The 22,960-nt window shown below is 42.6% G+C and overlaps 3 protein-coding genes and 1 non-coding gene across 9 annotated transcripts in view; 1 reads left to right on the top strand and 3 right to left on the bottom strand.

The window, feature by feature from the left end:
- LOC105933559 (arf-GAP with dual PH domain-containing protein 2) overlaps positions 1-3,243 on the bottom strand; it is a 74,301-nt gene extending 71,058 nt beyond the window's left edge. For both annotated transcript variants that reach the window (XM_036136809.1, XM_036136808.1), the window contains exon 1: positions 3,163-3,243. The gene's annotated coding sequence lies outside the window, so the exon portion shown is untranslated. The remainder of the gene's footprint in view (positions 1-3,162) is intronic.
- Positions 1,792-1,902, bottom strand: trnal-caa. Its single transcript has 2 exons — positions 1,865-1,902; positions 1,792-1,837 (listed from the first exon to the last, which is right to left on the bottom strand). It is a non-coding gene; the product is annotated as a tRNA-Leu (tRNA).
- A 3,462-nt stretch (positions 3,244-6,705) lies between the features above and the next one.
- tefm (transcription elongation factor, mitochondrial) lies at positions 6,706-13,454 on the top strand. Of its 2 annotated transcripts, none has more exons than XM_021309506.2 (5): positions 6,706-6,869; positions 7,140-7,633; positions 8,287-8,436; positions 8,513-8,691; positions 10,252-10,540. In XM_021309506.2, the coding sequence occupies exons 1-5, from the start codon at positions 6,827-6,829 to the stop codon at positions 10,361-10,363; spliced, it is 978 nt and encodes a 325-aa protein (XP_021165181.2). In that variant the 5' UTR covers positions 6,706-6,826; the 3' UTR covers positions 10,364-10,540. The 2 variants fall into 2 exon arrangements, with proteins under 2 accessions (XP_021165181.2, XP_012705963.2); XM_012850509.3 differs by lacking the exon at positions 10,252-10,540 and adding an exon at positions 12,849-13,454 and having other exon boundaries at positions 6,707-6,869.
- On the bottom strand, positions 13,333-22,824 carry atad5b (ATPase family AAA domain containing 5b). 4 transcript variants are annotated; one of them, XM_021309504.2, is made up of 15 exons: positions 22,155-22,824; positions 22,008-22,064; positions 21,635-21,901; positions 20,715-20,811; positions 20,522-20,598; positions 20,271-20,419; positions 19,422-19,593; positions 17,492-17,766; positions 17,320-17,413; positions 15,965-16,029; positions 15,669-15,867; positions 15,470-15,591; positions 14,522-15,282; positions 13,698-13,844; positions 13,333-13,563 (listed from the first exon to the last, which is right to left on the bottom strand). In XM_021309504.2, the coding sequence occupies exons 1-15, from the start codon at positions 22,453-22,455 to the stop codon at positions 13,461-13,463; spliced, it is 2,886 nt and encodes a 961-aa protein (XP_021165179.2). In that variant the 5' UTR covers positions 22,456-22,824; the 3' UTR covers positions 13,333-13,460. The 4 variants fall into 4 exon arrangements, with proteins under 4 accessions (XP_021165179.2, XP_021165180.2, XP_021165177.2 ...); XM_021309505.2 differs by having other exon boundaries at positions 21,635-21,883; positions 22,155-22,823; XM_021309502.2 differs by having other exon boundaries at positions 22,008-22,824.
- Between the last annotated feature and the right edge of the window lie 136 nt (positions 22,825-22,960).

Here is a 22,960-nt window from a genome sequence, read left to right on the forward strand (position 1 = left end):
GGCACAAGAGTAAGGCTTGTATTTTTTGCGCAGAGCGTACATGTAGTCCTTTGTGTATAGCATTTAGATAGCTGCCAGCTTTTCAATAACACTGGCTCAATTGCACAAGCACATATAGCAATACACAATCGTATAAAGAGACAAGACAACCACTGGTCTGGACGAAATACTAGTATAGCTAGCTAGCTTAATCAAACATGGGCAGTTAAAGATACTGTAATCGCCCAACGTGGGGCTCGAACCCACGACCCTGAGATTAAGAGTCTCATGCTCTACCGACTGAGCTAGTCGGGCCACTGCGCTTCTGTGATTGGCTACACCGCTGCGGACAAAAGTAATGATAACGCTAGATAGAAATACAGATAGACAGACCGAAATAACATATCCAGACATGCTCTTCCTTTTCAAGTTGCGAGTCAGGTACTCTTACACAACAACAATTCATTGAAAATGTGACTGTTTTTTCTGTTTGTGGTAACACATGGGCATCACAAGGTTTTAATTCCCATCTCTGTGCAAATGACACTAGTGGACAACATTGAAACTTCACAGATGCTAAGCCATGCTAAACCTCCATGTAGCAAAAGGAGGCAAGTCTACGCCATACCGCACGTGTGCCAGGCCTTCCCCACACACGCAGATTCTGTTTTTCCTCTGTACACCACAACAGAGACCAGGATTCTTTCAAGAAGTTACACCTGAAAAATGTTTTCTCAACGAATGTCTGGTTGGACATCCGTGCAGACTGCGCACTTCTGTAACTTGGAGGTTTAAAAATGATTGCAGTTTACTGCGACCATGAGTGTATCAACGATGGAGTGTTAGGTGACTAATTCATGCAACAGCAGAGTGATCTATATCGTTTGTAAAAGGAGTGCTATCCGATTCTTTTGGACTCAGATATGAGTCTTATCAGACCCTAAAGAACGTTTGCACGCTTTAAGCTTTTCATCAAGCGTTGTTGGTCAGTAGAGTTGAAATGTCTATCAAAGAAATGTCAGACCAAAATGATTTGGCCCATGTGTTTCCATAGACCAGTCTGCCATGGGCTAATGGAAAGCGGAATCAAAGATGTCCCCGTGTTTGCAAGCAAAATTCTCCAAGTGTCAGTAAAGAAATGTATGATTTGTAATCCATTACATGATCCATTACATAAAGAACGTTTGCATGCTTTAAGCTTTTCATCAAGCGTTGTTGGTCAGTGCAATCAACATATTTCATGGGAAAACAAAAGTTTGGAAGCATTATGCCTCGTCATGTCTGCGTGGTAAATGTAATCTGTGTGCATCCTGAGCAGGTGTCTGTCTCGTCAAAAATAGCATGACGGCAGCGTATGATGAGAATAAAAATGATTGATTCTTAAGTGAAAAGTTTGTTTTCTTTCATCTTTTTTAACTCAAAATCAAAATGCGTCCATTCATTTTCTATACCCGATCGTCCTTGAAGAGTTGTGGGGGTGCTGGTGCCCATCTCCAGCGATCAATGAGCGATAGGCAGGGTACACCCTGGACAGGTCGCCAGTGTATCATAGGGCAACACAGAGACAAATAGCTAGAGTTGAAATGTCTATCAAAGAAATGTCAGACCAAAATGATTTGGCCCATGTGTTTCCATAGACCAGTCTGCCATGGGCTAATGGAAAGCGGAATCAAAGATGTCCCCGTGTTTGCAAGCAAAATTCTCCAAGTGTCAGTAAAGGAATTTATGATTTGTAATCCATTACATGACATCTTTAAAATGTCTTCTTGATAACATTTTTTTATGGAGATAAAGCCAAAATGGGCATAAGTATGTCAGGAGTGGGATTTGAACCCACGCCTCCATTCGGAGACCAGAAGCCTCTTGAATGAGTAAGGAGGTGAACCTTGAGTCTGGCGCCTTCGACCGCTCGGCCATCCTGACATACTGAGGATGCTGTCTAGCAGATATATAGAGAAAGCTTGAACCCACTTGCATTCGTTTCAATGCGAGTGGTTGAATCAGCATGTCTGTAAAGATGAAGCACAAGTGGTTTGTCCAATCCTTTGCAACGATTTTTGATAAGCCCCCTCCTTCTGAAATACAGCTCCAATGGAGCGAGTGCAGATGGATGTGTGGAGACGTGTGGAGCACGGCGGAACATCCATCTGGTGAGAGTCAGGTTAGCTTTGTTCACCATCTACCAGCCTAAGTCCTACCTTAAGACTGCCTTAATGATTACCAGATGCTAACTATGCCACCTCCTAACCTTGTGGGTGGAGTATCCAGTTTAAATACGGTGAAATCACCAAGAGACATGGAAAAAATATTGATTCTTTGATGAGAAAAATAAATAAAACTAAATTATTTGTCGTTTGATTGGTAACAGTTTGAGTTATGATGGATTTCTGCATTTGTGACACATTTAAAAACTATAACCTAAATTACGCACATAAATACGGTGGGAACAAATTATGTCAATTAAAACATTCTTTTTCAAAAATATGAAGACTCACAACAAATTGGAGAAGCGATCACTGAATCGTCTGCGATAGTTATGGATGAAGAACTAGGCTCTAGTCTTCGATGTCTGAGCCTAGAGATCGCTGTTACCCAACCCAGAGAAATGGAAAATGTTGAGGATGACACTGGGATACCCCTTCTATGAAAAAAACAGCAGCTTTCATGACCTCAAACAATTGTCGAATCCTTTCAAGCAAGACATCTCTTGTATGTCAGACCCCAATCTCCGTATTCCAGGATTTGAGCTTTACAACCGATGCCCCCCAGAAATTCACATTTTATCTATGTCGGGTGCAAATGAAGAGTGGTCTTTGAAAACTTAATGTTTGGTGAATGGGGGTACCTATTCAAGTATAAAACAGGTGAGCTCCAACTTTACCAGCTTGACCCAGCAGAGGAGCTCACACGCTTATCAAATACGTGCAACTTGACGTATAGATCAGGCAATTCTGATACTCGCGATCCCCCACATCAACAAAGGTGGTGTAGCAACCCCTTCTACAGTGTATCTCAAAAAAGAGTCCCCATGCGATTGGGAAATTGATACCTGAAAGATTCTCTTTAGCGCAAAATAGAAACAAGAGCTACTAAAAGCGGGCGATGGTTTCTACGTGCAAGCAGATTTGGGAATGAGTATTTTCCATACAATACAGACCATATTAAGAACCATGTTGTCCTTACCTTTTCATGCATGGTGTCGGAAAATGGATGAAATAGGGGCCAACTTCTTTAGAAGCTCACTTTGTTGGGTCAATATTTTCTCTGTGAAAAAAAAAAAACAGTCATATCAGGAACAGCCTCTAGAACAGTGACGTGCGGTATGGTTCATAGCTGGTGAGGCACTGACGTCATCAGAGTCAGATTATATATACACTCACAGAGTAGACTCATTGCAAAGTGCTGAAGGAGACTGATTAAGCCAAATCAAATCACCAAGAGACATGGAAAAAATATTGATTCTTTGATGAGAAAAATAAATAAAACTAAATTATTTGTCGTTTGATTGGTAACAGTTTGAGTTATGATGGATTTCTGCATTTGTGACACATTTAAAAACTATAACCTAAATTACGCACATTTATATACAAAAACAAAACATGAATAATTATCGCTGTCTTACCTCTACATGGAGTCCATGCGGCGCTCTTTCTGAACAAAAATATCGGTCATTTTCCGGTAAAAGTTCTCTTTATCTTCTTCAGTTTTAAAACTCTCTCAGTCTCAGTGGAGCTCACTGCCAGGGAGGAAAGCCTTCCTTGATCAGTCCTGTTCTGGCTGTATGTTTAGAGTCTTTTAGTTCTTTACTTGTTTAGCATAACTCGCTAATAATACATCCATAACTTGCTGTCACTTTACTGTTTTGGGATCAGGAGCGGTGCCCCTTGAGCGCCCCCTGCCTAGAGGCCAAGGAACTGCAGGCCTCACCTACAACCACTTTGCCGTTTATGATTGCCCAGCAGCACGAAAACATGTTACCTGCACACAGTTTGATGACCAAAACACAATAAGCTATCCACATACATTTAAATCAGTTCATAACTGTTTGAACAATTGAATTTATGATCTAGAGACAAGAGAATGGAAGCCAGCGCAGTTAACATGGGATTGGGCAATCCCAGGCGAGGCCAAGCACGCTGCGGCCTCACCGGCTTCGCTATCAAGCGCCACCAAGAATTTACATGGAAAATAGCGAAAAGTCTGCAATTTTAAAGAAAATATGATCAAAAATGAGGAAATTAGATAAAAAAATACTTATTACAAATGACTGAGTGAATCAAAATTTATATTATGTTATTATATATTTTCTTTCTTTCCATGATGACAAGTGAGGCCTGGCCTCACTTGCCTCCCCTGACTGCACATCACTGCTCTAGAACCAACACTCTTCTAAGGCCCCACCCCCTCTACCCAATAAACAGAGTGAAGGCTCCTGATACACTAATTTTTCACTCATTCTTCTACACAAGAAAAGACAGACTTTAAATTCTTCAGGATGATGCCTGCATATTGGTATACAGGGTCAGATTATGCAGGTGCCAAAACCTGTAATCGGGGTCCACACCACCTTCCTTCACTGGTCTTCTACTCATAATCCTCCTCTACCTTCTCATTGTGAGCACCTTCTCCGAGTGAGTTTATCATTGCAGACACCCAACTTGGAGAAATGACGGACAATGGGTCAGCAGAGACGGTGGTGGAGTATGCCGATGAGGTCGATAGGGAGGTCCCTGAAAGCTCTCAACCCCTGGAAGGATTGCAAGATGAAATCGATTGATGGATGTCTTCCAAGTTCATCGCTACAGTGAAAACTGTTTGACTTAATCTTGATGTTACTTGTCAAATATTTATGAAAGATATGTGCTACAGCTGTGAAATAAACCACCCTAGCCAAGGTCAACATCAATGCTTGGAGGTGGTGAACAAAGATTATTATCAGCAACGTTTTTACCGCATCATGCGCCACAACTCATTTCCTCTATCCAGAGTCTGCTGACCATGCGCAACATACAGTGCAAAGATCAACACGTCAAGACAATAACAGAGACGCTCTTGTATGAACCAAGTTCTTCAGACAGAATTCATGCATGGATTCAAGAGACATGAAAACCCTAAGGAAGTGTATCATCTGAGACAACTCCACTCAATCTCTCAGAGCTACTGTTAAATATTGTGAACTATTGAATAAAATTGTTCACCCAACAAGATTGTGTCTTTATTTAAACAACTTCGATATGGTCCTGTCCTCTCCTAACAATCTTTTTTTCCTGTCAGATTATGCCTGAATTAAAAGAGAAATAGATATCTATTAAGTGACCAGCTCTATCAGACTAGGGTTTTAGAAGGTTATAAATAGTACGATATAATTCATTAGAAATAGGGTTTTACTCCTCCAAAATCCTTCTGCCCGTCTGTTTCTCCTTGCTTCACCAAAATCCTTCTGCATGTGTCTTGCATCCCGTGCTCTTCCCGTGCTCGAGCTCCAAGCCCAAGGGCTCTAGTTTTTGTCGGGAGAAATGGCATGACACCTGCCGACATCTATGTCCATGTGAGCTGCTTATTGAAACACATATTCAGTCAGAGCATCCACACGACACATAATAGTCTGAAAATACCACAATGGTTTATAATTAAGTTGTTAAATGCCTCAGCTCACTGATAACCTGGTAGCTACTGAGACTGCGGCCAGTAGTGGCAGCCATTGATGGTAGCAGTGTGAAGATTCCAGTATGGAAGGCTGATGCTAACTAACCAATATGGATCAATTGTCCCGTTAAGACAGCCCCCTCCTCATTTGCATAATGAGGCAGAAATAAATACAGAAATGGAAAAAGTACAGGCATAAATAAATGGGGTGTAACAAATAAATGGGGTAAAATATAGAAAGGAAGAATAAAACAGATTTTTTTTAAATAAAAGACAGAAATAAATACATTTAAAAACTAACTAATAAATAGTGTACAATTATAATGAAAAATAAATTAGGTGATTATTAAAAAGAGGAATAAATAAATAAGATAAATGTAAGAGATATTTACTTTAATCTCAATGTATAATTGAAATACTGCTAACATTTATTTATTTGCTGTATGTTTGTGCATTTACTTTACACTTCCGTATTTATTGAGCATGTATTTATTTCTATATTATTGATTATCTCAGAATCAGTCCTCCATACACCTGGAGGTGAAAAATCGCTTATTGCTCCTTTAAGAACGATCATTCTTTCAGATTCAAGCTCAGTTTAAAGAGCAGTCATTCAGAAAGTCATCCAGACATTTTATTAGAAATACAACAGTCACTGTCCAGAATTCAGATGATGGGGCAGAAAGAATAAAATGAAGGGAAAAAGGATGGTATTATAAGATTCACAAGAGGGTGGGAGAGATGACAACAGAAAGGAGAAACAGAAGAGAAGATCAATTAATAATAAGATTTGGTAACATTGGACTATTTAAAATACGCAAACATGATATAGGAAAATTTTTGTTTTTTGGAGAGAATAGAACATTTTTAAATTTTAAAGAAACAATTAATATAATCAATTTATTGTGAAACGAGTCAGAAAGTGGAATTATAAAATGTTAATTTATTTATTTTAGGGAAAAGAAGTTGATCAATATAATACAATTAGGACAGGTAAATGGGCCTTCACAAATTTGAGTAGTGTCCCTCACTCCTTACCAGTAGGTGGCAGTAACTCATATCTTTCAGTTTCTTGGCCGCCGCAAAAAAACAAAAGAAGAATCAAGATGTATTTCCGATAGAGGCTCCTACATGGTGGTTTGCATCGCACTTTTCAAAATAACTCCAAGTGAAATGTTTTCGTAACGCAATTTAATAAGCGATGTGGGTCGCGAGAAGATTTCTCTCGTCGGTGGTTCAAAGGGGTTGGTATCTATGGTGACATTGTCTGTTGAACTACATCCCGCGTGGTTTAGTTCAGCCGGTTGCAAGTCTTTGAATGTTTAGTAGGTACATAAATATGCCTGTGTAAAATCACTGTTTACGCCACTTTCTTTATAGTACTGTACTTTCAGGAAAGGTAATTGAAAGACAAAGTCTGTCTGCTGTCTGATTCTTTTTAACAACTGGTGTTTTTAAAAGTTTTTTTTTTTTCCTTTTTCGTTGAACCGTGTTCTGGTGTCTGTCCGCTGCAGGTCATCATGCGGGGCAGCCCGGCTTGCTGCTCCGGCCTCGCTACGGCTCCCTCCCGGCGGACGTGGAGCTGCGCTACCTCCAGTGCACCTGCTGCTGGAGGAGCCGGGTTCCCACGGCGGGCTTCGAGACCTTAAACGCCGCTCTCACTTCGTCCTCCGAGCCCTGTAAGGAGGAGGGCAGCGGGAGCACGCTGGACGCCTGCTACACCTCCGAACAGCGGGACACCATCCTCCAGCTGCTCAACAACGCCACCCTGGCGGAGCTGGCCCGCGTCAAGCTGCTGCGAGGACGCAAGTCGCTCAACGTCGTGGAGTACAGAACCAAACACGGCCCGTTCAAAAGCCTGGAGAGCGTGGTCAATGTCCCGCTGCTGAAGCACAAGAGCGCCGTCATAGTGTTCAACTCCATCCTGAACCCGGTGAAGAAGGAGAGGAAGGTGAGGGTGCAGCTGGCCAAGTTCATCAGGCCGGAGGTGGACAGGTCCTGGTTAGAGGTGAGACGCTGCTTCAGGATCCTCCCTGTCTGAACGTGCTGCTTCAAGCAGGATGCAACACTCTTCTTTCCCAGGCTTCACAAATAAAAACAACGCATGCAAAACTTTTCATGCACCCATCTCAAGATTTTGTCTTAAGATGGGTGCATCTCCCCAAAACACACCTGCTTGCCCTCTATTTGTACATAAAAACGAAATGACATGTTTCATGATTTGGCGCTATATAAATAAAATTGAATTGAATTGAATTGAATAAAGTTTTAAATTGAGTCCAAAAGACAGTAAAGAACAAAGTGATCCTCATCTTCCTCCACATTAAGGTCACAAAGAAATTGGGAAATTGTGCAGCTCTGGTTCTTTGGGTGAAAGCGCGCTCATGTTACAGAATCACGGCCCAAAGTCTAAACTCTCCATCCTGTCTAACTGGGAATGAGCTATTGGAAAAAGCAACATCTCTGTCTGTAGATGACAAACTCTCATAATATGAAGACTGTGGTTATGGCAAAATGTGGAAAGGTTTAAGGGTCAGGGGTACTTTTGTAAGGGATTGCATATACTGCTGTTATACTTACACATTAGATCACTGTTATTTAATAAGGTAAAGGTCAAAGGCAGCGTAACGCAGTGCTCTCATGGCATGGGTCTGTGTCCAGGATGCCACGTCCGTCGTATCGATCGTGTGTGGAACTAATAAAATCGCCTGGGCCCACGTGGACCGTGGGATGACTGTATTGGAGTGGCAACAGATGGAGTGTCCTAATTTCTTGAAGGGAACGTACATGGCTTCTTCCTACCTGAATGACGTGAGTTTGCTCAGCACGGCTTTTTGCATCCCTGTATCCAGCTGGATGGGAAGGCTTTACCTTTTTGTGCCCACAGGTGTCCGCGGTTGTGTCTGTCCTCCCCTCAGCAGATTTCTACCTGGTAGAGAAGCCCTCCATCTCCGTGCAGAATACAGCTCTGTTTCCTGTCATGGCCCACATGAGGACTGTGGAGGCCATGCTGTTTGCTCTGCTGGAGCCCCGAATCTCCCCGCCAGAGCCCAATATTCCTCCCAGGTCAGAAAACACATGCACTGCAACAGCTGTTGTCGACCGTTCCTGTCCTATTATTTAAAACTAATACATCGTCACAATGGTGACATTTTTACAGTCATTTATTTTTTACTATGCATACTGTTGAATAGCTGGGTGACGAGTAGGATTGGCATATCTCATTCAGTGTCGTACTCCAGTCGGTTTTAATAGAACCTTATTGACCTCTTTTGCTGCTCAGATTTACCAGCATTCAGTTCTGGAAATAGAGTAACACAGCTGTTATTTACAAGATGTTACTCAACCCACATCACTACTGTTCTGTATGCTTCAGCGCAAAAAGCAAGTTGTTGCCATATCTGAACCAAAATCTCACCTGGAAAATGATGTGATTTATGGATCTCAATGGAGGACATTAAAGTGTAAAAGCTGGTTCACACGGCAGGATTTTAAAATGGTCTGTTTTAGATAAAACAGGTTTGCTCGTACAGCGTGTGGTGTCTAGTCAGACGACAAGCTCAACACGCCACACACGAACAGATTTCAGACGGGAAATCTCGCAAAACCTCTTAAGATTACACGGGAGTTCAGAGTAAACAAACATGGCAGACAAGGAGGAAGCAGTGGCGATAGTTTGTGGACAGATTTTAACGGAAAAAAGTCTCAATTTTTTATATATATATATACACACACACACACTCAGTATATGTGTGCGTGTTTATTAATAAATGCAGGCCTTAGACATTAACCTTTTTGTTAATTGGTGACTGTGACTAGCCGCTAGTATTCTTCCAACTTTACCAGCCAATTTGTACTTTTATAGCCATAGCTTAATTTTTATGCAACATAAAAGAAAAAGGATGGTACATAAATATGTACGGCCCAGAATTAAATTGTGCCGCTATGCATTGGCTGACGTTCACGTCAACCCCTGAAATGAAGCTAACGATGGGAAGCTAGCTTGAAGTTACCAGGAAAACTGTAAACTGTAAAATTTCACCGTTTGTTTTTAAATAAATAACCATGTCAGACATTGGCCCCCGGAGAACAGATGCACCATCGAATGTTTGCGCTCTCATGTTATTAATGTCAAGAACGTATCTGAGTAACGTGTCCTTGACTGTGAGGGTGATAGATACAGCTTCTGTATACGGACAACCATGTATTTTGATGAGGCCTTTGTGGATGATGTTGCATGGTTAGGAAGTACAGACTGCTTAGCTGCTCAGTGCGCATTTGTTTGTTAATTTGTATATTGATGGGTGTTTGACAGAAGTAAGCACATTTTATTGGACACCCTCTTAATGAAAGCAGAACTTTCATGGCTGTCTAGAAGGCCTACCACTTCCAGTTGTTTACCCCCGCCTTTAGAAAGTCATTTGGAGAACGTGATCAATTATTTGATGGGAGCAAATCTGTAAATTTCACAGAAAACTCGCTTCTTGCTAATGCACAAAATCCACAACTCTCTGCCTTTATAACATTCATCATTATATAACGTTGTTTCTGTCAAACCTTCTGGCAGTTTCCTTTTTGTCAATGACTAATTGTGGTGCTTGTCCTGTCTCTCCATGTCCCGACAAGCTTCAACACAGCCGGAGCTGTGAATAGCTGCTGTACCAGTGTTTGTGGCTGTCTCACTCCCACCCGTCCCAGAGCTGCTGCCCTGGGTTCTGGTTGTAGTACTGTTCCTTGATCTGAAGGGCCTGGCTTTGATGAAGCTGTTGACCTGTGGGATTTAGTTGTTAGAACGTGGAAGTTCAGTTTTTTTGTCTGATAGTATTTTTTTTTTTTATCTCCGGTTCTTCTGCCATGTTTGCTTGCTTGTCTTTTTAGCTAACTTGGTTGTGTACTAACATCTCAAAAAAGACTAAAAACAAACCAATGTGATTGGCTGTATTGTACATAATTTGTTGATTCAATTGGTGTGATTAATTTGATGGTTCATGGTTGGGTGGGTATTTTTCCTAGTTATTTTCCTAGTATGTAGTGGAGTTCGCACCATATCATCAGAAAAATGCTTTACAACAATCTACAGGGGTTGGACAATGAAACTGAAACACCTCTCATTTTAGTGTGGGAGGTTTCATGTTTAAATTGGACCAGCCTGGTGGCCAATCTTCATTAATTGCACATTGAACCAATAAGAGCAGAGTGTGAAGGTCCAATTAGCAGGGTAAGAGCACAGTTTTGCTCAAAATATTACAATGCACACAACATTATGGGTGACATACCAGAGTTCAAAAGAGGACAAATTGTTGGTGCACGTCTTGCTGGCGCATCTGTGACCAAGACAGCAAGTCTTTGTGATGTATCAAGAGCCACGGTATCCAGGGTAATGTCAGCATACCACCAAGAAGGACGAACCACATCCAACAGGATTAACTGTGGACGCAAGAGGAAGCTGTCTGAAAGGGATGTTCGGGTGCTAACCCGGATTGTATCCAAAAAACATAAAACCACCAAATCACGGCAGAATTAAATGTACACCTCAACTCCTCTGTTTCCACCAAAACTGTCCGTCGGGAGCTCCACAGGGTCAATATCCACGGCCGGGCTGCTATAGCCAAACCTTTGGTCACTCGTGCCAATGTCAAACGTTGGTTTCAATGGTGCAAGGAGAACAAATCTTGGGCTGTGGACAATGTGAAACATGTATTGTTCTCTGAGTCCACCTTTACTGTTTTTCCCACATCCGGGAAAGTTACGGTGTGGAGAGGCCCCAAAGAAGCGTACCACCCAGACTGTTGCATGCCCAGAGTGAAGCATGGGGGTGGATCAGTGATGGTTTGGGCTGCCATATCTTGGCCCCATACTTGTGCTAGATGGACGCGTCACTGCCAAGGACTACCGAACTATTCTGGAGGACCATGTGCATCCAATGGTTCAAACATTGTATCCTGAAGGAGGTGCCGTGTATCAGGATGACAATGCACCAATACACACAGCAGGACTGGTGAAAGATTGGTTTGATGAACATGAAAGTGAAGTTGAACATCTCCCATGGCCTGCACAGTCACCAGATCTAAATATTATTGAGCCACTTTGGGGTGTTTTGGAGGAGCGAGTCAGGAAACATTTTCCTCCACCAGCATCACGTCGTGACCTGGCCACTATACTGCAAGAAGAATGTCTTAAAATCCCTCTAACCACTGTGCAGGACTTGTATATGTCATTCCCAAGATGAATTGACGCTGTATTGGCTGCAAAAGGAGGCCCTACACCAGGGGTGTCAAACATACGGCCCGCGGGCCGGATCCAGCCCGCCGAACAATTTGGTCCGGCCCTGTGGCTAAATGCATTATCATTATTTAAAAAAAAAATAATAATAATTTTTTTTTTTTCTCCAGTGTCCTGTCTGGCAATGTGGCAATAAGATGCCACAAAAAGCTCATCAGATTTGACTTTCACAAGTAGAGCAGTACTGCTTTTGCCATAGTGCTCCGCTTGATTTATGAATGTGAATAGTTTTATTATGATTCATGCGGGGAATATCTCAAATGATATGGACACTACAATGGGAAAGTAGGATAAGAAAGGAAGAACAAGAAGAAAAAAGAAAAGGTGAAAGAGGAGATAAAAGGAACAGAATGATATAAAACAATTATTGAAAAAAACATGTACTTCGTTTAATTGAAAATATGCAGTTCCTATGTTGTCCACGAGGGGCGCTGTGTTTAATCAGCAGATTGCTTCAGGTGTGGAAAAATTGAAATCATTTCTTAATTTTTATCTGTTTGATGTATTTTGTCATGTAGGACAGTGTTTTTAAGTTCCAAAAATGTGAATAAATGTTTTTCAACATTGTATAATCACTGTGATCAGTTCTTGTGCATAATGCACAAGTAAAGTATTGTTGAAATTGCACATACTTTTTTTAAAAAAACGCTGAGGTTATTCATAATATATTGTCTAAAAGTGAAATTAATTTAATATAAAAATCAACAAGTCCACTTTTATTAGTTCTATTTAATCTTGCAATGAGTTAACTCGTGTGGCCCTCTTGAGATCAGATTAAGCTGTATGCGGCCTCTAAACCAAAATGAGTTTGACACCCCTGCCCTACACCATACTAATAAATTCTAAAACCAGGTGTTTCAGTTTCATTGTCCAACCCCTGTACATTAAATGGAATCGTTTCACATTTTCTGTTCTTACCAAATCCCTGCTTTCCTCACCAGGGTTCTCAACATGATGAGGATCGCTGTGGGACGGCACTTCGGCCTGATTGTGGGGGAGTCTCGGACGAGCGGGGCTCAGACGCTGCAGCAGCTGATGACTGAGTCGGTAACGCAGAAGTTTCCCAGGATAAACTTCCCCCAGGAGCTGCTGGCCAAGTACAGGAACTATTTCCACCTGGGCAGCAGGAGAGGAGGGGAGGAGCTGTGTGACGCTCTGCTTCAGGCCGTGGCGTTTTATGAGCTTCTCTCTGAATCCTCCTGTTAGCTGCCTCTGGGATTCATCATGGTCAGACTGCACTACAGACTCCTGAGCTGTACCATCAGCCCTTTAGCGCTACCTTAGGCTGTTTTTAAGGAGATTTGTACAGAATCTGGTATTTATCTTTGTTACACAACATTCTGTTTTTCCCTCCGGTGTTGGAACCTCTTCACTATCAGTTGTTCAGACCTCAGCAATTAAAGCACCCCTTAATGAGTGGTTAAATCCTTTCTAAAAATAGTTTTATTTACTTTTCCTATTTGCACTTGAAATGTGAAAAATAAAATATGATTATTTATAATAGTCCATTGGAGCGTGTGTAGGTAAAATAAATATGGTGAAACATGTCGAGCTCAGAAGTGTTTCTGAATGTTCATTGCAGTGAAATCTTCAGCCAGGAGTCGAATTGCAGATTTTGAGAGTCCCAGATGCGTAGCGCTCGGGTAGTTCCAAGCACTGTAAGGACAACAAGCAGAAAGATTCAAGGACTGTTTGGTTTTAGATTTAGAAATCTTGACAACAATTAACTCTTGATATTCTTTGCTTTGAAAGCAGAAACGGTGTAGCTTAGGACGGTATCAGCGGCCCACCTTCCCAGCCGCTGTGCACCCAGAGTGCGACAGATGAAGCGCAGAACTGGCAGGTAGTCGACACAGACGGCCCGCCTGTTCCCCAGCAGGCTGAAGGACTTGCTGCAGAGCACCAGCCGACTGAGTCTGAACCTCCTCTGGAACACGCTGAACAGGTCAAAGAAAGGGGAGGAGAAGTCACACAAATCAAGCACCCTGTAACTGTTCAGTTCTTCCTTTATACTCCCAGAAAAAAAATTAAGACTGAGACCCTTTAGATAATTTACCAGGTTGTAAAAGTTTTTAAATTTAGGCTCAAGTGTCTAAAACCACACAGATTCCTTACACTCATTTAATGATGCACAAAGCTAAACTGGAAAACGACGTACACCACTGCTGTTCACTTTCAATTTAGAAAGGAAGGTAGCCAGATGCTAATTAAACCGTCTGATTATTTGACCCCTGATGAGTGGAGGTCAACACCCTGACAAACAGAATGCGCTTTGGGTTTAAGTTATGGCATTGGGGTTTAGTCAATGAAATGGAATAATCATGTCATTTCTACATTTTCAGTTTCATTTAAAACTGCCTCTATGAGGGACCTGGAGCCCATGTTTTTATTTTATGATCAGTGTTTGTTGCTTTTAAAATTGTTGAATAAAATTAAGTTCATGCCCACCATTAGGCGAGGAGGATCTGTGATGCTGTGGGCCTGTTTCTGTAGTAGAGGGCCAGGGCAACGTACTCAAACTGAAGCTCCTTTTTTCAGTGAGCTTCTACTATTGCAGTAAGATGAGTTTTTTCCAGATCTAAGCAGTGCTGCATGTTAAAAGTGGAGAACTCACCTTGGTGTACTTCCGGGTTGAGCGGTAAAGCTCAGATTCTGCCGTTGAGAGCAGGTGGTAAACATCAGCCTCTCCTGCAGTCTGTCCCACTGCTTGGCATCCAGTTTTTGTTTCCATCTGTGGGCCTCAGTCTGCGCCTCAGTAACTCTCCACCAGCACCGGCGACAGCCCAGACCTTCAGCTGCTGCCTTCATTTCCTGAAGCCTGTCCTGCGTCCCACTCCTGCTGTCCTCCTCCGCCGGCTCATCCAGCAAGCCGTCCTTCACAGCCGCTCCGGTCCAAACGAACGCTTCAGCCGCGCGTGGATCTGAAATGCACTGCGGCAGCATGGCATCGATGTTCGACATGAGGTCAAAGAAATCTGCCAGGCCGTCTAAGCAGTCAGTAACCGCTTTGGCAGCACGGCCTTCTGGCTTTTCACATGAGCTCGGCGTTTTTGACCCGGTCTCACGGAGCGATGACGCTCTCTGAGGTCCGCTGGTTAAATCCGACGCTGATTTGGCGTGGGACGCTGAAGCGATGCGTCTCCTTCGGCTAAGCCTGGAAGATTTGGTGCAGGTCGGCGACGCCTCCGAGCCGATGGTGCGATTCCGTCGGAGGATGTGAAGATGGGCGTCGGAGCATTTTGGCTCGGCATTAGGTCCAGGGACTGCGGCGGAGAGAAGGAGCTCCAGGTTGGAATAGAGAAGAGGCACACTTCTTCTCCAGCTCTCCGCCAGGATTTTAAGAAAAGTCGTGTCTGTTTCAGACCAGGACCCAGGCTGGAGAACAAACAAAAAAAAAAAGCACAAACTAGCAAAGTTTTGATGGGCAAGAAAAAAAAGACTTAGAAAATTGTACAATTAAAACAAGCATGGCATTCAATATTATTCAGCTGGCTATCTAAAGTCCAGTGCCAGTCAATAGAGCCTCCCTGTGTGAATGCAGTAGTAAAGTAGGCCTACTTGCCTTTAAGGAATTTCTGAGGTAATCCAGGGTTACAGGGTGGAGACCCAACATGTGTGCAGAGCAGCCTGCTTGCCACGGAGGAAACTTTGAGTCTAAACCGCCTCCTCCTGTCGACCTGGAGTCTGGGTGAGGAGACAAAACGGCTGGCGGGTTAGTTGTCCTGGGGTTTAACCAACAGATTCACCAGGGTGAAACATACAGAGGGAGCTGGCTGGTTCTTCAGCGAGCCCTCCGCCCTGAGAGCTCCCTCCTTTGCTCCCGCTGACCCAGAGCTGCAGCTGCAGGAGGCAGCGTCGAACGTCGCCACATGCGAGGCTGAAGAGGCTGCTGGCATCATCTGAAGGCAGGCGAACGTTTTCGGCCAGACACACCAGCTGCAGGTAACTACAGATATTCACCTTCAAAAAAAAAGACAAGTGGAGCCTAATTAACTACAACCACTGTGGTGACACGTGTGCATGCATGGTGCTGTGAAAGAATGTTAGGGTAACTTACAGCTGATGGAGTTTTGAAAATGATTTCTTCCAGGTAGCAGTCAAATTTCTCTTTGAAAGATGGATCTAAGGAAAACATCTTTAGCATCTCTGCATGTCTTTAAAGGCATTGAAAGCAACAGCGTTTTTGTGTTTGAACGATTTGATCAGACGTTAGCAATCAATCTCCTTCATTTGGAGCTTTAAGTGGTTCCATTAAGGTTTTTTTTTTCCCCCAAGGTAGATGTGTATAAAACATTCTTATGAACAAAACTGGGTGCACAAAGTTTTATTTAGTGTGATTTTTTTCCCTTTTTCTCAAAGGGCTATAATAATAAATTCAGAGGATATGTATATATACTCTGAAACCTGCCTAAAATTTCCTTTAGCAAGTTCCAGAGAACCCCCACTGCATCCATCAACAATCTTCTGGTCTAATTGGCTCCTTTCATGCTAGAATTCGCTGAGTTCAATCAAAGGATCTATAAGTGACACTTAGTGGTAAAATCCGTACAACACATACACTGTGCCTTTCTCGGAGACCCGCCATTTACTCAACGGTCCATTGCTACTGTGAAACGCCACTGAATTTTTACTGTAACAGCATAGGTCTATGATGTTCTCTTATGTTCCGCTTCTCTTACTGGCTTCCATGTTTGCAGGCTGCTGCTCTTTTGTCAAAATAAAATATCAAATGCTGCGCTCTGTTTTGTCAACTCTGGGAACTTTCATATGAATGGTTCAGGGATAGAAGTCTATAAATGATCACCACTGTTCTAGACAACACATTGTTTTTAGGCTTCTTTTTTTTGCCTCGACTAATTTAAAAATCAATATTCTAGCCAAATAGTTAATATTTGGCCAATTTAATGATAAAACTTTTTTCCAGAACCCATTCAGCTTATCCCTGCGGACGGCTGCAAATACAGACTTGCTTGATGGGTCCAATTTTGGAGTAAGTTCCTTTTCCTCAGTTCGTACCGCCTCAGAGAAGAGTAGCTGGTATTGGGATAGGCTAGAGCCTTAGTGGTTCCTGGGTTGTTCTTGAACATCCAAACTAGTTTTCTCTTATCATATGGCACACTTGGTGCTTCAAAAAGACAATGATCCTGTTTTTTTTTTTACTTTTTTTACTGGTTTTAGAATGGACAAATCTTCTGGAATGGCACTGACCTTGACTTTATTAAAACTCTTGGACCAAGTTTGAAAAACAGGAAAACGATCAATTTAAATAAAGCCTGTTGGTGGCTACAGAAAGTGCTGAGCAATATAACACTTCATTTTATTGCAGCTGTATGTATACTTTTGACCTTGTGCAGTTTAGAAAAAATGTGCAACTTTTATTGAAAACAAAGAGAGATGAAAAATGAAACTTACCACCGGTGGTCAGGACGACTGGCCGTTTCGTGGAAGTCATGAAAGCCTTTATTGCTGCCAGGAAGCCAACATCGTCCTCAAACACGACATCAACCTGTGACGGCAGAACGTTGCAAATAAAATAATAAAACAACACCTAAAACAGAGCATTATTTATACCCAAAAAGTTTACCTCCTCAAACAGAATTAGTGACATGGCTGTCTTTTTGCTGTGTGGCACCATTTCATCACATCCTGCAGAATAGATTTCCACTTCCTCCGTCTTTGGTTTTCCAGTTGTTGATTTGTCAGAAATGTCAAAGTAATCGGCTTTTCCCTTCACCCTAAAGTAGTGAGCCAAGGTGACAGCGGCTGGCTTATCTTTGAATTTACGACCAGATGAGCGGACGTTTCGAGTTGTGCGTTTTCTTGATGTAGATGCGATAATTTTAGGGTGTTGTAATTTTCCTGTAAAACAAAAAGCATATAAAACAGGAAAAAGAGGTTTAAAAGCACTCAGTGGATGACTGTGTAAACATGGGTTAGGGTTCTACTGTTGCAAATAAGAAACATATTTTTGGAAGAGTATGTACGTGTCTTGAAACCATAATCTCTAATAGAGATGGGAGGTTAAACAGATCTATCTGGACTGTAGATCAGTCAAACACATGCTCTGTTCATGCAGCTGCACCTTGAACAGTCACTGTGACACGGATATGGACTCCTTACGTCAATTTACAATAAGGTCCAACAGCGTACTTGTTGGAAGACCCAAGTTTTGCATTCGTCTCTAATTAACTTACAGATTTTTTTTCACATGGTAATGATCCAGATGTCATTGCTGGACAGACTGAGCTTACAGTGGATGCTCCTTTTATTACCTAACATTGCAGGACTCTAGCACCTGAAGGCTAGTGTCCTGCAATCTTTAGTCGTGTCCCTGGTCCAACAAATCTGAATAAAATGGCTAAGCTGCCTCCTCAGCAGGTCATCAGCTTCTACACGTCGTGCCTAATTAATTCATTTAGGAGTGCTAAAGCAGTTTCACATGTGTGTCCTAACCCAGAGGTCTTCAACCCTGGTTCTCAGGACCTGCTGTCCTGCATGTTTTAGGCGTGTCTCTGCTCTAGCTCACCTGAATAAAAGAGCTGCAGAGGCCTGTTGATCACCCATTTATTTAAGTTGGGTGTGTGGAGGCAGGGAAACGCCAAAAACATGCATGATACTGGGTACTCTGTCTTAACCCATCACCACTTAAGCGGCTGACTATAAAGTCCCTCACATTTTACATAAACACTCCAAGCATTTTCTGATTCACCCAAACTTTTTTTTCCCTGTAAAAAGGGGACATAAATCAAAATCTAATTTTTTTTTGCCTTTCAGTACATTTTGTCTTGTGCAGTGCAGAAAATCTGAATGTAGTACGTCCAGGTGCTGCGTAGATCTCTTTATATTCTGCTTGAGTAATATGTTTCCATCTGTTCAGTTTTCTCTGCTCTCGATTATGTTTTATAAACAATTACTTCACAGTATTTGCTGCAGAGCTTCAAAACAAGGTCATGGACCTGCTATCCAGTTTTGCGAATCCACCATTTGAATTGTTTTTCGTGGTGATTTTGTAATCCGAGCTGAAGGAGGCCAAAGCTGCAAGAGGATAAGTGAAAATGTTCAGTTGTTGGGTGTATGAAAACCCACACAATTCATTACACCGTCTTCCTGCATGCTACAAAAATGGCTGAATGGGGTTGAGCGGAACACTCTGCGACCTGGCGTGGGAAGAGTTGGGGTGTGAAGTGCCTTATTTGCATCTAAAGAGACAGCGCAGCTCAGACAAATTTCAGACCAAGGGTAAAACAGGGGCTGTGGGGCAACAATAACGAGTAATTCAGACCAAAGCTTTGCAGTTCCTCTTTATGTAGACCACAACTGAATGATTTCAAGGTGAAAAGGAAGGCATTAAAAGCATGATGATGCACCCTTTAATGTGTGGCTGCTATCAACTTCATTTATTTCAGATTATGAATAAATGACTATTTTTAGGTGGAAAAAAAGTTTGACATTTACATTTCTGTTGTATTTCAAAAAACAGCTCTGGTTGGATTTAAGTGCAAACAGCATCCTACCTGGTAAGGCCTCTGATTTAGGAGTGAAGCTGTTCACACTGTAGTTGTTAAAGTAAGCCGGCTTCAGTGGATCTTTCCCCTGCGTGTCCACGAGGTGAGACTGCGTGGCCTCCTTCAGCTGGGCCAGAACATGGCGGCCGCAGCGCCGCGACGAGCAGTTCACCTCAAACACCTGTCGTTGAAAGAAGGAATAGTAAAACTTCATTATGACATTTTTCAATTAATCTCACATTGACCCATGAATAAGCAATTAAATGTACCCACTAATATCAACTAAAATGGTTCCAATCATTCATTTTGTGTTTATATTTCTCATTAATTGTGCCAAAACGATCTTCTTTCTTCTAACTTTTATCAAATATTCTGAAAAATAGCAAAAGCTTTATTGACAAGAGGGTCTCAGGTCACGGGCACGAATAATGCTTAAATATTTTCTTTTTTTAATTTCTGTATTACTGTGGCTACATTCCTATGCAGGAGAAATATAAAAATTGTGGAACGCATTTGTATTCAGCTTCCTTTAAGCTGATAGGTTTGAACAAAGGGCGAAGCTAAGCACAGGAACATCCTGGATGGATGAAAGCTTGTGGTCGTCACCACGTGACAAAATGTGGAGAAAGGTCAAGGCTTTTGAAAAATATGAAAGTTTCAACTCAGGTAGAAGAGGTTTCCTCCTTTGGCCTGGTAAAGGTGTTTACAACAACAAGAATGGATCTACCATCATAATGTCTAAATACAATGATACAATTATTCCACAGCAGGAAATACTTTCTGTCCAATCAGCTCAGGGTATCTGTGAGCCAATATAAACCAAAGAAGTCTAATAAGTAGTAAATTGTAAATGCTCACCTTGAAGCCGAGCTCCTGAGCGCAGGCGTACACAGCGGCCGTCTTGCCCACACCTGAGGGTCCTGTAAGCAGCATGGCATTACAACACGGCTCCTCTCCTCCATCCTCCAAGCCAGCCTCACCCTGAAAGTCTCCACGGTCCCATGAAGCTGCGCAGGAGGATACTAAAATATTCCCAAAACATAAAAAAGCAATTAGGGTTCAACTGAACAAAAGTTTATGTTAGTAAAAGTCTAAACAAACACCCTTACTGCCTTCCTCTCGTTGCTTTTGCTCCATTTGTCTCCGCTCGTCGGCGTCAGCTCTTAGTTTCCATTTCTTCAACCAACTGATCACAACAAAGAAAAGTGTGAAAAAGGAAAAACACAGTTCTGCTCATACAGTATTTACTGTAAGAACTTTTGATTGTTAGACGGCAGAGCTCAGGAGCAGACTAAAATGTACCTGTACAGTTTATTCACTGAGGCAGAGTTACCGATGACTTCACTTGAATGTCGGGGAGCATACTTGTCGGTCCAGAGAACATCCTCAAAACTGGACTCTGGACAAAATAAGGGAAATAAACCGGTTCCTATCCTGTAGCTTGTCAATGTCTAAAACTCTGTAAAAAATAAAAGTAAACCCAGTCTTTAACTCTGAGGTTTTACATGCCAGGACTGTCTAAATGAGTTAGACTTGAACCAACCATGAACCTGTATATACCAAAGATTTATGAAACAAATCTGTTTGCCTCAATCCTGACCGTTTAGACAGACGAAACAGAAAATCTACAGAATACCTGCAAATGTAAAAATCCAACACAGTGATTGAGTTGGTTTGTTGTTATTTTTATTCTGTAGTGTTCTATATAGGGTTAAGCAGAAATGTGCCTACTCCCTCTGAATCAGAGGGTCTGCAGGACCATCAGGCACATGTGCGCTGAAACTTTAATTGAAACCTCTGTTGCCAAGTCTAAAGGGCAGGCCATGATCTTTTGTAGGAGACAACATCAACGGCTAGAGGATCTAGAGGTGATGCAGTGGCCCAGTCAAAGTAACAACACTAGAGCCAGTTGAAAGGTATAAATGAAAGACCACAAAATTCAATAAAGTGAGTGGCTCAAAATGATTTGATAGTGACGTGAGACTGATCAAACAACGCTGTGAAAATAGTGGTTATAGCTAGTGAATCATGGGGTTTACTTAGTTAAAGCATACAGCTTCTCCATTCTGGCTCCTTATACATTTCATAAACAAAGAGTGTGGAATCTGTCGTTTGGTTTGCTGATTGTGTCACGTCCTGATTTGTAAAAACCAAGAGGGCGTTGCGGTTTTCTTTTTACCCAGACCTATGGTCAAAACTGATCCAAATGAGACAGGCTTTACCTGGCTGAACCCGGTCTGAACCCTTCGTTAGCTCAGCATCTGGCGTGATGCGGTTTACATGACAGCTGCCTCCCAGGCCTAAAGGGCTCCGGCTCTGCCTCCAGCATCTCAGCCCGTTTCCTCTGGGCTGCTGCTTCCCATCCTGGCCCGTCAGGGGACAGGGTCCCACCTCAGGGTCTGCAGAGGGGTCAGGCTGCAGAGTGACTTCAGGTCCTCTGCTCTTCTCCTTCAGGAGCGTTTGCAAAGCCTCTGGATAGAAAGAGTGCTCTGTTTTTGTTTTTTTGAGAAGTTGCCATAATAGAAATACGTGCATGTCTAGCGTCAGTCCTTATATTTATGAACACTGAATGAATGTAACGCTGGTAAATCTCACCCACGGGCCTTGACTCCTCGCCTGCTTTCTTCAGCAAAGTGCTAAAAACTGTTGGAGCTGGAAAAGCTGGATTTGAGTTGTGGATTTCTTCCAGGTAGCTTTCCAGATGTGAAGACCTGCAGGAAGCCGCCGCGGCTCTGTGTTTACCTGCCAGCTGGGATCCTGGGGGCGGACTCTTGGCGTCACCACGCCGAGAAGGGTGCGTTGATGTGTGCCCAGCCTGATCAGACCTCCCAGCAGAGCTGCCGTTCTTCTTCCTGAGCTGCTCTGCAGCTCCGAAGATCGGAGCTATTCTTGATCCTTTGCTGAACGAGCTGTGAGCCGCTGGGAGACTTTCGCCGTCGGAGCAGCTGCCGTCCGATAACACGATGACCGCAGCTTGCACATGGTGGCGATCAGCCTCTTTGATCTGGACGCGTTTGTTGCGTTTGAGTTTGTTTCGCCTCATCTGACTGACTGAGCCCCGTCAACCCTTCAGATCTGCGGGCATTTCGTACTTGGCGCCCAGCTTTGATTCGACACACGGCGCCGACGTCAAATTGTGCGACGTCGACAAAAATGTACGTGTGACGTAACGCGGCTCGCACCCGAACCCTGTTTAACTCTGTGTCAATAAGTGATTTTTGGTTGTAATAATATCTTCACCTGTAGAACACGTAGATCTTACGTTATGAAGTCACAATGCAGCTAGAGATCGTCTGTTTAGAAAGCGGCTGACTCTGCTAGAGATCGTCTATTAACGAAGAAGCTTACAGAACCACAGTGCCTTGCAAAAGTGTTTTACTGCTCGTTCACATTTTGTAACGTCATCACCACCACAGACTTCACTGTCTTTAACTGTAGTCTTATTTTATAGACCAACACAGAGTCAATAGTGTGTAATTGGGAAGTGGAAGGCAAATTAGGGATTGTTTTATTTTCTCTGCAAAATATGAAAAATAAATCCTATGTTT

This window comes from Fundulus heteroclitus, chromosome 5, assembly GCF_011125445.2.
Source record: "Fundulus heteroclitus isolate FHET01 chromosome 5, MU-UCD_Fhet_4.1, whole genome shotgun sequence".
Lineage (NCBI taxonomy): Eukaryota > Metazoa > Chordata > Actinopteri > Cyprinodontiformes > Fundulidae > Fundulus > Fundulus heteroclitus.